The sequence below is a fragment of the Corvus cornix genome, chromosome Z, assembly GCF_000738735.6.
Source record: "Corvus cornix cornix isolate S_Up_H32 chromosome Z, ASM73873v5, whole genome shotgun sequence".
Taxonomy (NCBI): domain Eukaryota; kingdom Metazoa; phylum Chordata; class Aves; order Passeriformes; family Corvidae; genus Corvus; species Corvus cornix.
The window spans coordinates 24,795,787-24,810,211 of NC_046357.1; the positions used below are offsets into that span (position 1 = coordinate 24,795,787).

General features: G+C 41.5%; 2 protein-coding genes across 2 annotated transcripts in view; one reads left to right on the forward strand and one right to left on the reverse strand.

The window, feature by feature from the left end:
- The window catches only part of LOC109146432, a 1,056,471-nt gene that overhangs the window by 385,982 nt on the left and 656,064 nt on the right, over nt 1-14,425 (forward strand). The window lies entirely within an intron of this gene.
- GRIN3A (glutamate ionotropic receptor NMDA type subunit 3A) overlaps nt 1-14,425 on the reverse strand; it is a 67,893-nt gene that overhangs the window by 32,830 nt on the left and 20,638 nt on the right. Inside the window, exons 2-3 of the mRNA XM_039566857.1 lie at nt 9,158-9,762; nt 2,356-3,403 (exon numbers count right to left, since the gene is read on the reverse strand). Coding sequence (XP_039422791.1) covers nt 2,356-3,403; nt 9,158-9,762 — 1,653 coding nt within the window. The remainder of the gene's footprint in view (nt 1-2,355; nt 3,404-9,157; nt 9,763-14,425) is intronic.

Consider the following 14,425-nt stretch of genomic DNA (forward strand, 5'->3'; position numbering starts at 1 on the left):
TAAAGCATATTTAAATTAAAAAGGTTATTTCTCCCTCCTGCTGCCTTCTTTTTCAAATGAGTCTCCACCACTGAAAAGAAAGAGGTAAACATATTTGGGAAGAAAAACACAAGCATAACATCTTTTAGCGACATAAAAAATGCTTCAAGTAACTTAACTAAAAAAGTTGTGCCTGTAATTCTGCGACTGTTGTGCCCCAAACATTTCCTAAACCTAAGCTTTAACTCTTAGAGAGAACTTTGAATAGACACAGCTCAGGCTTTGTGTGAAAAAAAGGTTAAGCCAGTGCATTTTCTATTACAACTACTCTTTCAGACTGACACTTTGGAGGCAAATGCATGAATGAAATACACAGAACTATTCTGTAGCTCATGTAATGGCAGGCAATCTTCTTCTTCTTCCCTAAAATCTATGTTGTCTTGTTCCCACAGTGGGAACTGGTAACTACTCAGAAGCTTAGGTTTATTCCATGAAACAGGGAACTGCTTTTCTAGGAAAGGCCAGTAATCCCAGTGATTTAAAGGAATCACTGAGGTTACTAACCAGGAGTCTTTGGTGTTTCTGCTCAGGACCCAGATCCGTGTCTGCAGCACCTGACATGCTTCAATGTTCTGCACGAATCTTTAACAGCACAGCTTTGGAACAATTTAATTTCCTTGGAGCTGCAGGAATTTCCCAATACCTGTTTTAAAAACTCCACATGTGGTCACAATAATAATGCTGAAAAATAGGATGTAATCTGATGCAATTAGATTTGATGGATGAGGAGATGGCCGTGCAAAGAGTAGAGGACGAACCTCATTTTCAAACCAACATTGTGCCTTCATACAACAATGTAACAAATATCCCTGGAACTGGGGAAATTCAGCTGAAAGCTCTCATCTGCTTCTTCAGAATGCTTTGAAGAAAACATATATACTGATTCCCAGACTTTTGTGCCTTATATTGATGAAGATATTCAAGAAATATTTATGATATCTTTTGCTGGGAGGGGAATGGCAGATTATTAGAAGCAATTTGCTTTAAGCCATAAATCAATTTTAGGCCACCTCAGGTCAGCCACAGAAACTGTTGCTCTTTGTTTAAAACATTTTTGGTAGAAACCATCTAGTTAGCATTGCAGGGAGTGAGTCAGGCACTGCACTCACAAAGTCAAAACTGAATGGTCATTAGTCTGACTGCAAGGTTTCAGTAATGTAACAGATGGAGCTTGGTCTTTGATGTCTGGAGGGACAAATGTACCATTTATTCACACAGTTTACAAAAAGCAAGGTGTATGCCCCATTCTTGTGTTATTAGAATTACTTTTTTACAGTGGCACAATAATCCATCAGTTCAGCCCCTTGAGACAAGCACATGGTGGATGGTTTCTGTATCAGCAGTTAGGTCACGAGTACAAAACTGTGGGTAACAAATCACACCTTCACTGCAGAAAGTGCCATAGGAGCAAGGGAAATTTGCTGTTGCCACTGTGTCCCCTGGAGTGACTGTTGGGTGCAGAGGATGCTCTGGTGTCACCTGCAGCCCTATATTCTCTCTACAAGCCATTCTGCCCCCTGCTTTCCTGATCACTACATAGTGGAAAGTAAATTAAGAATAGTCTTATAAAAGGACTGGACTCCAATCCCAACTGAAGACCCCTTGGGAAGGGGGAGAGAGCAGGTGGAGGAAGTTCTGGGAAGTCCAAGCTCTTTGCAGATGGGTTGTCTACAACACTGCTCATCTCCTCCCATGACAGCTCGCTAGCAGAAACAACACCGCAAATCAAATTCTTGACTACTTGTAAAGTGAATTCCACTGTTTTGAAGTATAAGGCAGAATTTTCCAAAATATTTCAGTTCTGCTACGTTTCATTTAGCATTCATGGGGAATTTTGCCAGAAACACCTTTGCCAGCAGCATTATGACCAATGCTTGAAAAATCCTACCTAGAGAGGATCAAAGGTTTTGTCTTGGTCTGTGCAGTTGTTTTGTTTGAGTAGATGTCAGAATGACCGGAATCATCCAACTGATTTAAACAACTCCAGTCAAAGGGAACTTGGAACTGAACTCAAACCCTTCATCTGCATGTAGAAACCACTTTTCTTCTCTGCAGTGGACAACACCACAATACTTCTCCTTTTTCCTCACCTTCAATCTTTGAAATCCTTCCCCCTACACTCCTGTGGGTGTTTAAAGGGCCTCTCTCACTGAACTTTCCCCCTGAAATGCCACCAGGTGGTAACTAATTGTAGTGCAACCACTTTTTTTCCACTGAGATTGCTTTCTGATTTTGTTAGAAACTATAAATTATGCAGCAGTGAATTTTGAGTGGAAAGAAGAAAAGGCCGAGTAAATAACAAAAGACACGTTTTACCTTTGGGTCATGTATTCCAGAAAGCTCTTCATAGATCTTCTCTCCTACCATGACAGCAGCTAGGTTGGCTGTGTAGGTTGACAGACAAAACAAGCAGAAAATAGCCCAGAGATTCATTAAAAACCTTCCAGTCCAGCACTTTGGGGGTTTGATAGCAGCTGTTCTTCCAAACAGGATCGCATAGCAGACATTGAGGGCAGAGGAAAAAGAGAAGACTTTGTTCCTGTTCCTTCCCTTAGGGGTCATTCCAAAAGGACTTTTCCACTCATACAGGGTGAGGAATATAGCTGTGATGTGAAGAGCAACAAATATCCCCAGCCACATAGTCCAGTGAAGTGGCCACATAAAGGCTCCAATAGGAGCTGCAGTGTCTTTGGTCCTCACCAGGATCCCCAAGCTGGTGGAAAAGAAAGGGCTGGTGAAATCAATCACTTGGCTTCGGGCAGTGTTGATGCTGAACGATGTCACTGCCATGTGAGCTGTACCAGCAAGAAGGTCTCCCACCAGCCCTGTCCAGTGACCGTTCTTCCAGGCACCGTATTTTCCATCCCCAACAATGTACAAGTCAAAATCAAAATTCATATCCTCAGCCAGCTTCTCCAGCAGGTCAATGCAGTAGCCATAGCAGCACTTCTTCAGCTCAATGGGAACGGTGTCATTGACCCCTTGGAGGGTTTCAAACAGGTTGTCCAGCACACCTGAATCATTGGTCAGCGGGTCCAGGCACAGCTGCCCTGCTGGGCAAAGACCTTCATCATCTACGTCCCTTGTGAAGACAAAGGGATGCTCAATCAGTGTCACCACCCTCAGGTGCAGCCGGGTGGGGTGTTGCATGCGACTTTTATGTCTCTGTGCCTGTTCTGGCCATATCCCATAGTCCATGATGATCTTCCCTTCTTGCCAGCTCCCCAGGCGCGTCCACATTGGGTTGCCAACAGGGTCATGCTGCAGATTCCAGATGAAGAAGTTATTTTCTGAGCTGACAATGGAGGAGCCCTTCACCTTAATGTGGCCACTGAGACCATCAAAAGTTGTGTTGGCTAAAAACCTGTTGGAGGGAGAAAGTAGGGTAATCAGAAGCAGGCAGCTGAACCATGAATTTATGTTGAAGAGAGTAGATGGGGAAGTCATTGAAGACCTGGACCATTAATAACACATAGATCCTATGGCACAATGAACCAGCCACATAATTTACAACTAAATTACGTGGGAATGCTCCCCCACATATCTAATGCACATGAAAACTCCTCAGGAAAGACATATTTTTACTTACTAGAAAAAATGAATACAAGAACAGTAATTTTCCCAGCTACCTTTGCCTCACAAACTGATGAAACACAGGTTAGTTCTAACCTGAACTCACCAGATCTGCTGTCACTTTCCTAGATAAAAATATATATGAAAATGGAAGAGTGGAAATTATGTATGAAATGTCCTTCCAAGAAAAATGCTATAATCTCAGTAAGATCTAGCTTACATAAGAGGGGCTACTGAAGCGCTGTCAACAGCTTTCAAGCACTCTCAAGTGAACCAATCTGGATTCAAAAATGCAAATTTGGCATTGGTAAATCACTGTTAGACACTTCAGAATAAAGCAAGGGAAGAAAGTGAAAGATGGCTGCTCTAGGACAGTCAGTTTTAATTCTTACAAAAATAAACATCCAAAAAGCAGTTTTTTTAAAAAAAATGTGCAAAAGCAATGTTCTTGAAAGTGCAACTCTGCCATTGAAGCAGATCTCATGAAGTGTGCCAGTTTTGCACTGCACATTTGCATTGAGAATTCTAGGCTTTTATTATTCCAGATATTGACAATGAAGTTGCGTATCTCCTTTGTACTGGAAGGCAATGTTCGCTAGCAATTGTCCTCCCTACATGTTGAATTTCAGCTTCTGGCAAGCCATCATCAAGGAGGCAAAAACAACAGGGATAAAGGAGCTGGGAACTCAGCAGGAATTAAGTGTTTGAAGCACAAAATCCTTTTTAGTGTGAGTACCATGACCAGCTGAACTGCACGCTGCTAACAGCAAAGCTGCTCTGCATTTGGCAGGGGCTGCACAAAGCCTTACCACAGTGGTTCCATTAGAAACAACCAAGTTAAATTGCTACTAATACGGTGCAAGGCAACTCATGTGCATTTTTTTTTCAGTAAGAGGCATTCAGAAGACAGACTATTTAGCTGTTGTAGCAGAATGTAGTACTTCACATTATCCCTGAGAATTGGACGAAAGTAGGTGTTGGAAGAAGTATAAAGGCTGTCATTTCAGCCTCAATAAGGAAGACATAAACTTTTAAGTAGAGTTAACTGTTTGACAATAGTTACAGAGGATAAAAAATAACCCTAAATCGATTTGAAAAGGATAAATCAATTGCAAGTGTATGTACATGCACACTTCCGTCCAGTGTCTACCCTTTGTCTTGATGACTTCAGATAATTTTTGATGGGGTTTCAACAGTTAAAACTCTGGACTGTTTAAGTCTCAAGGTCATATCAAATTTTGCCCTTTGCAAAAGTAAATTTATGAAAATATGTGCTTTAGTTTTGAGTGTGGTTGTGTGTGTGAGCCTTCTCTGAGGCAGCTTCACAGTTCTTCTTTTCAGCCTCTTTTGTGTAGGTTGAGTTTGGAGAAAGATGCTACAGACAATAGTCTCAGAAGCAGATGATCTGTACATATGTTAGCCGGGGTCTGGAAATCATGCCTAAGAAGGCAGATAGGTGTTTATAAATATAAATGTATACAAACTATAAATGCACTTTTCATTTTTTAAATCCTTTACCATTTAGTCCAGTGTTAGAGGACACCACAGCTCCACTAAGCAGCGGTATCTGCCACTGTTTGCCCACACCTTCCCTCCTAACCCATGCCTCCTATCTGATGGTGTAGCTTCCCTGTTTGTGTATGTAAACACTATCAAGACAAAGTTTATGGGAGCAGGCAATCTTTAGCACTAAGGGAAGGTTTATGTGCCCATAAACTTGTTTGGGTTTTATCTCTCTCTTACTTTTATCTCCCTCAGTCTCTGTAAAAAATTGTGCAACTTCTTTACAAGCCTTGCTGGGTGTACAGGCTGAAGCCATCACTGTGACAGCAACAGTAAAACCATTCCACATGTGCAGATGGGCCTGCATGAAAATTTTTTTAGGAGTTGTCAGCAAAAGACTGTTAGCAGCTCACAAAAATGCCAAAACTGAGGGAGACAAGTTCTCAGGTGGAATAATCCTGTGAAGTTCTCATGAATTTGGCCCCATGTTGCTAATACAGCATGGCCTGGGCATGAAAATGCTGCAAAGCAGGTGCTCCGGGAGTAACTGAAGTTATGGAATAATGAATTAGATTCATTTTCTGAAGGTGGAATGAGACTGGTGGAACTAATGCATGGTGTTCCCTGACTCGCACAGTAGAAATAAGCACGCCCAGGAGGGCAGAACAGGCCCTCTGTACCTGTCCTGTGGTTGTGTTAGGAGCAGGTACCTGAGAGAGATTCAGCAGCATTTAAATGTACGACTTCACCACCTCATGGAGTTAGTGGCTTACCTTTGCAGCTGATTTGCATGTTCTGTATTTTTTGTAATGACAGAACATGAATCAAAATAAATGATGGGAGCCATGCTGGAGAAGCATTTTAACAACACCTCGTTTTATACGCAAGCAGCTGCGGCTGCTGAGCATTTGCATGCGCTGTGAGCAGCACCAGTGAAACTCATGCCAGGGACTTCACGTGAAAACTCCTTTACTCAGTAACTTTAGGAAACAGATAAGTGGCTGTGACTACACTTCTTAAGTTAGGAATCTCCAGTGTGAATCTTCAGGAATTACGAGTGCTGGGTATTGCACTTGTAATTGTGCAGACACACTGGCAGTATCTGAGGGGCTATTGACAGATCTGTATGGAAAGACAGCCTGCACAAATTGCAGAAGGTGAAGGGCCAGATCCTCAAGTCTGACAGCTGAATGAATTTTCTTGATGCTGCATCAATAAATGGGAGCTGACTTTCACACTGACAGTCTGTGATAACTGCATCAAAGCTTTATCAGAGTCACTTCAGTTTGAACAATGAGTCCAAAGTGTGTCATTTGCTCATTTCAGCTTTATTTATTTCTCATGTGCTTTGTTGCAAGAACTGCTCCTTAGATCTTTAGCAGTACTATCGCACTCCAGTAGTGGCATCTTTGTAGTATATTTAAGAATAATTTAATGAAATTATTTTATTTTCTCTCACGTTTGATGGTTAGGTCATTCCACCTCTCTTTTTGGGAAGCTTACTGGAGGCAAGAACTAGAATTGGCAAGGAAAAAGAGAAGGTTCTGGGGAGACTTTGTGGTAGCCTTGTAGTACCTAAAGGGACTCCAACAGAGATGGAGAGGGACTTCTTACTGACAGGACAAGAGGAAATGGCTTCAAACTGCCAGAGGGCAGGGTTAGAGGGAATACTGGGAATAAATTGTCCCCTGTGAGGGTGGTGAGGCCCTGGCACAGGTTGCCCAGAGAAGCTGTGGTTGCCCTATCCCTGGAAGTGTAGAAGGCCAGGTTGGACAGGGCTGGGAGCAACCTGAGATAGTGGAAGGTGTCTCTGCCCATGGCAGGACGTGGAATGAGATCTTGTTTGAGGTCCCTTCCAACCCAAACCATTCTGTGATTTTATGTATCTATGAAGTAGCAGGCTGATGAAATTACCCAAGAAGCTGAGCTAAAGCTGTAAGACTAATTAAAGCTATAAGACAAGATGAGGCTTTGAAATTTTAATGCCTTGTTCCATCAACAAGGATGTTCCCGTGAGCAGGCAAGAATAGATGAGGGAATCAATCTCATTGTAGGAGGAATGATGGACAGTGACTTACAACAGTATAATCCTCAGGGGGTTGTACATCTATAGCCATATCCACACAGATACAAGCATGCTCTGCCACGCACTGGCTCATTATTCTGCTCCTGGGTGCACTTAAATGTCTGCACAGCCAAGGTATGAGATCAGTGCTGGCAGCAGAAGCTCCAGCCGTGCCAGCAAGTGGGGCTATTGTTTATCCGGGCTTTGCAGAGAGCGGAAAGTGGAGGTCTGTGCACTGCTCCTTCTCCATCATCCCCTTCTCCATCCCCTTCCCCATCCCCACCCACAGCAGCTCCAAGGCTTCACACCAAGACAGATGGGCCCATTCAGACACAAAAACGCACTCATTAGTAAACATGCACCAGACAAAAGTTTCAACTTTGGAGGCTAAAAAAGCCTAGAAGACCTGGTGAGATGGGCCAGGCTGGTCACAGTGAAGCCACTCATCAGTGTGTCACACCTGAGAAATTGATGGCACCACTCAGAGTTAATAGTTATGCTGCTGACGCAAATACATCAGTTCTGGCCGTCAGGTATCTGTCTTGTTCATACACTGCAAAAACAGCTGCACTGATTCAGGACAAGGGTTTCTCTAACCTGTTATTTTCTCTTTAATAGTGTTCACAAGCAAATGTATAGAGGAAAAAAAAAGGCTAAGCACACGATCCTTTCTTTCATTTCCACAACATCTTTACCAATACGAAGGGAAAAGAAATTCCACAGATGTTGCATATTGTCTCCCAAAATATAACAAAAGCTAATGGTTCTCTGTAGAGAGCAACGATGATGAATTATTTTTCATGAATACATTTAAGTGAATACATTTTTTTGTTTTCTTTTTTCTTTATCCGTTCTTCAAACCTCAAAAAGCCTATTATAAAGCTGCTGTCCTCTTGTTACTTTAAGAAGCCTCCCACTGAGTTTTATTTTTCAGGTATGATCTAGTTTAAATATCCAGAATAATGAGGCAAATGAACATCGCAAGTCACTGGGGGTACTGAGAGTCGGTCCAGTGTTTACTTCCCAAGCCTTGTTTCACTCCCTGGAAACAGAGAGTTTTTGACTCTGAATGGATGAGTGGACTAAGGAAATGTTGGGGTCTCAAATGTTTGTTTTGAGCAGTGCCATTAATATATTACTGTGCAGCCATATCTGAGAAAAATTATGTTTTTCAAAAAAAGCCAAATACAAAAGGCTCAAGACCTTTTATCGTAATTCCATCCAACATAATCTTTAAGTTGAAAACTAGATGTTCTGGGGGGAGAACATGCTACTGTTGCTGGATGTAAATTAAGTGATGAATTCACGTAGTTAGCCAAGATGTTTTTGCTTGTTTTCAAAAAGAACCATGCAAGTTTTCCACTCATATGTTAAAAACTATAATATTTCTAGACATGAACACCCAAGCAGCTTTGGGAATAACTTCTATATAGTGACATGCAGCAGAGACAGCACTTCGTACTTTTCTGTGCTCTCACCAGAAGAAGCCCTCTGAGGAGATGAAGGTGTATCTTTTTCTTTTCCATGGGAGCATACTAGCAAGGGATACTACACATCTTTATATTGTCCAAGAGCTTTCACAGTGCAAATATTCTGTGTTTTGTACACTCTCGGGTACCTCAAAATCTCAAGAGAATTTGACAGTAGCCTACCTTAGGTGAATAAATATAAATACAAGTTTCAGAGCACAGTCTGTAACCTAGCCTGTGTTTACTATGTGATCTCTACTTCTGTGGAACAGTGTCTTCTTCTACCAGAATCTCTGAGTTCTGGCTTACTCTCCCACTGCGGCAAAGTTAAAATTTCATTGTCTGCCCAGAAGTAAAGAAGCAGGAGGAAACACTGAAACAAAGGTGTTTGTGAGGGAGGGATAGCTAACCCACTGAGAATGGTGGGAGGGGGAAGAAAAGTATTTTGCTTGCAATACAGCAATTACCACCTGAGGGGGAAGAAAAAAAAAAAAAAGGTAAAACTTACTTTGACAAATATTGGCCTGAAGTGATATTCCTTTCATCCGTGTCCATGCAGTTCATTGTACTTGGAATGAGAGCTAGTTCAGGCTGGATCATGGTGGCTGCTGCTACAGCCCTGGCCACCAGCTCCATGGCGTCCTGCACATAATGCTCGAAGACTGCCTGAGTTGTCTTGCCGTGGGCGATGAGACCGAGGGGCAAACCTTCTGTCCTCAGCTCTTCCACGTTCTGTGAATCCCCAATAATCCAGTGAAGCTCTGGAGGCATCACACCAAACTGCGTGGTTATCTCAAAAATCCTCCGCGTTTTCTCCATGTCACACCCAAACATCACCATGGTCGACGTCGTGTCTTTGATGCTCTCCAGGTAAAACTGCAAGTAGTTCAGGAGGTCACTGGTTGAAGTGAGGTTTGCTGTGATGTTTATAATGGACCCCAGGTGGAACTTGGAGCTCTGTTGTGTGAGGAAGAGAAAATCTGTGACGTTCCACTCCTCCTGGCATAGCATCAGGCTGAAATTGTACCAGTTGTTCATCGCAAGGATCGAGAAAGTGACGTCAGCATCAGAACTCAGTGAGTTTTCTAAACTCATCTGCAGGTGCAGAGGGTTCTGTGGTTAAAAATATGAAAGACAATGCTCAGAAATATACTGGACACAAGCTAATGGCTCTGATTAATTTTTATACATTCCTTTAGTTCAAAGTAACCACCTGCCAATCAATAGAACTGTGTGAGCTACAGGAAAATTTATACACACCCAGCTTAAATGGACTGTGATTAATGGGCTTCCTCTGCTAGTTTGACTCAACTGCAGCAGTCATTAATGAGCCTGTTTCTGAGAATATGTTTTTCTTCCTACCCATTTGTCCTCTTGGATTTCTAAGCACTCTCAAGTACATATTTCCCTGCACCCCTAACAGGGGTTTGAGAAGGTATTTCCTTACTGCTCGTGTTCATCCATTTACAAAAGGATGCTGAAAAGTTCTTTGGTAAACAATAATAAAATATAAAGAAAACGCCTCAGTCCTTTTTATTATAGCTCTTTTTTTGTGTGTGTGTAGCTGGGGGATTTTTCACAGACATATGAGTAACCTTATAAAATGGATCACAGTCTACAATCAAGGCACATCATGTACTGCCAACAAAACAGGACAAGTAACTGAATGCACAGGACTCTAAGATACGCAGACTGTGATTTCTGAGCTGGAAAATATTTGATAAATAAGCATTCCATACTCATTTTTTCCATGTCATTGATGTTATTACAGAACTTAACCCATTATGTTTCCCAACACCACTGTCCTTGGCTTTATCTTTTCCAGAAAAGGAGGAAGGATTTGAGGCTAATTCCTCTGTTCTCTTAAGGTGAGTAATTCTTATTATTTGCACATTCTTTTTCTTACTCTCGTTCCTCTCCTTTCCCTGGTCCTAAAAATAAATTTTTATTTACAGTTTTAACAAGGAAGGAAAGAAATTAAAGAATCCAGGCAATTTCTGGAATTTTGCTGTTAAATAATTGTCTGCCTACAAAAATGTTTCTACTAGGCTTTCAGCTAGCATATTACATACTACTCCAACTTTTGATATTAATTGAGAACTTGAAGTCTTCATTGTAGTTTTCCTAAAGAAGTTATATCACTTTGCAACAGCATTCGATTCCAGCCAGGACACTGTCCAAAAAATTTCATGCCTGTTCTGTTGCATCTTTTGGTCTGTGAGAGCTTCATTGTGACTTTATGTCAGAAACTGTATCTTACCCTACACAGGTATCTGGATTTTATCTTTCTGTCCATTACATTACTAAACACTTTAGGTCTGTTCATCCTTCTCTTACATCCTCAGTAGTAAATGTGTATTATGTGAGGGACCAAACCTTTTCAAAGTCGATAGAAAATGTCATTTTGGTTTAAAAAGTACTTTACTGCTAATAATAGACTCCAGTTTGTATGGATCTTAGAAATGTCATTCTGAATTCGAAATAATATGCTAATTGGCCAATTTACACTAGTTTTACTAAATAAAACCCTGGGCTCTCCAACACAGATGTAAGGGGTGAAATTACAAAAAAACAACCCCTAACCCTGAAGAGCTATGCACCATTTATAAGCAGCAAGCCCCCATTGTGTTAACTTGCAGTTACATCAACTCATCATCTGTTTTCTAGATAGTTTAAATTCAGAGCTTGATAACAAGAATACTGTAATTAAAGATGTTCTCAGTTCTTTTTGCTATCTCTTGGGTTTGGTACCTGTGGCCCTTTTTTTTTTTTCACCCAGACACAAGAACAATCTCATTAAACGGATCACTGTCCACAATCAGTGCACATCGTGTACTGCCAGCAAAACACAAGAGGGATGACTCTTTGATAAAGGACAAGTTACTCAGTGCACAAGGAGCTAACCTGTACAGAATCTCTGAGTTCTGGGCCAGAAAACATTGCCTACTAATTAAAAAGCATTATTAGTTCAGGAGGGGAATAAAGCACTGTGCATAGTGGGTTTGGGAAGCTGGTTTGAATAAACTAGTCCCTGCAAACTGAATCACAATGAACTTTTTTCCTGAGGTTATGAGATAATCAGGTAAATTAACTCCAGTTTCTCTCTCACTGCAAATAGACGGGAGTAGAAAGGATTTGCCTCATCCTCTTTGTCCGAGATTAAGGAGAAGTACAAATATTTCTTACACTATAATCCACCTCCCATCAGAAAAACTCTGCAAGCTTTAGTTAATTTGAGTGTTAATGTGAGTGAGAATAAATGAGTTGTTCACTATACACGGAACATACAAAGGACAGCACAGAACCTGACCATACCTGTGCAAGGAGGAGCAAGCACCTTCAGTATTTCAGAAGGAAAACATCCCAAGCATAGCACTATGGCTATTATGGGATAGGCTCAGGGATCTACTGGATGCAGAAAAACAACCAGATAGTGACAGACATTTGCAATAACAGCTGTGTCCATACTGTTGAATAAAACAGCCCAGGAAACAAAAAACCAACCTGGAGCATTTGTACTGCTTAGTTTGTCCTGGGACCAGTTTTGGCACCTGACAATAAGTTCTCTCATACCCTACACTGGCTGTTAGGGTCCCAGCACATTTGAGGAGTAGGAGTATCCCAGTAGGGATGAGACTGTGAGCACTGGCTCTCCACCTCACCCAGCAGGTTTAGATCTTTGAAGACCTCCATGCCCTCATGCCAAACCCAGTGCACATGTGCAGTTCCACAAATGCAAGACTGCTTCTGCTCCTCTACAGCACCGTTCCTCCTGTGTTAAAACACTATGAACTGATGAATATCCACACCCAAGGATCACTGGGCATTATCCTGGGTCCAGAGCAAGCGTAGCACCAAGAACACACAGGGCAGAGAAGGTGAAACTCTGCCTCAGGGCCAGAAAAGTGGACATAATTTTACTCAGCAATGCAGGTGAAGGCAGTTTCCATCTGACTGGGAGTTCTCAGGGCTGCACTCTCCTACAGAACCACACCCACAAGATTAATCCTCAGGAGCTCCAGCACTGTGATCTCTGTCTTATGTGCAGCACACCTGGATGTGTCAGTGTGGTCCAACAGTCTATTCTTGTGCCGAGACACTGCTCCTCCCTGAACAGAGGCTTCATTTGGGATAACCTGGCTTGGACTGAGCCTGTGTGTAAAAGTGCTCCTCGGTGTGAGACCATCTGTGCTTCAGCCATCACCTTCAGGAGCCCACAGATGCACTGACATGAGCACATATCATCACTGTGATGCATTAGCTGCTAAATCCCCTGCTAAGGTGCTTGAAAGACAAACATTCAGCCCTGAAAAAGTAGCAAACATAGTCTCTTTTCTCTATTAGGAACATTGGGGCTGCAAACCTGTCTTCAGAATTTTTCTCATACAATAGCATACATAAAATTTACTCACCAGGAATTACTTCTGCTTCGGTTTCAGCTAATTCTCTGCACACCATGAGAACACCCCTGTAGGTGCTGAGGAGGAAGAGTAATCAATGTTCCCTTTGTACTGGGACTGAGGGAAGGGAATGCTTGTTTGCAGATGTTTGGATTTAATGCCTTCCTAATTATATTTTGAAAGGTTTATTTGCCATTTGGATGTAGGTTGCAGTTGAAAAACAATACACAGAAGCCACTTTTCAGTAGACAGCCTTTGATATTACAGTGTTCTTACTGCTTTTACATATTTTTTATTGATCTTTCTTTAAAGTCAACAATTACTGCTTTTTAATGAGGAACTTCTACAAATTATTTATTAAATAATTCGGTAGTAATTCAGCAGTAACCAAGACAGTGTCATTTCATAGGGAAGGTTTCTGACAACCAAAATGATAATTTAGATGTGCATAATAGTAACCATGGAACAGAGAGATTTATGAGATTTCATCTGTGTATTGAACTCTGCTCCACCCTTATTAAAGTTCTTGGGCAAACTCCTTCTTAAACTCACTTTGAAATTAGTACAATTTGACTATGTCAGTTAAAATGGCAATTAAAGCTCATATGGAAATTCAGTCTATATTTCTTTAAGTTTGACTTTAAGCTGCCATTGAAGACAATATGACCTGCACCAGTTTTTCTTCAAACTACACAAAGAGACAATTTAACCTTATTTGAATAATGCTAATTGTTACCTATTTTTAGTAATGTGTTTACACAGTGTCACTAGCAGGAACATCTTCTATGTCCACAAGTGCTTAATTTTTTATTGGATGTCACTAGCTCCTGTTTTATAAACCAGCCGTGACTGCCCGACTTCAGTGTTTGCTTGAGAAAGAACAGGCATTGAATTCTTAATTTCTGACTAATTGCCTCTGGATCTGATGCCGACACTCTTTCCACTGACTTTCAGTGGGCTCTGGACCAAGCCATTCATGGAATATTAAGCTTTACACGGTCTGATGTGCCTCTTCTCCTGCCAATCAGCAGAGACTGTAGCAACTGATTTGCTTTTTCTATCCCAGCCAGAGCAGTTTTTACAGGTTTTTCCCATTGCCTGAGACACCTGAGAGAGCATGTTCATTTAACAGCTGAAACACGGTTTGCATTTCATTAATGCAGCATTTTCCAGGCCTCCATTTCATCCATCTGCAGACCCATCCTTGTAAATCTTGTGAGCACAAGCGCCTGGACTTGCACCCCGAAGGATCTGGTCATTTATCTCTTCAACTGAATTTGTAATGCTAATTAGGCATAGTCACGGTGACATTTTATTTGACATTATAATAGGTTCATTAGCAGAGTTAAAAGCATAGACGTGAGTGTTGCTTTGCT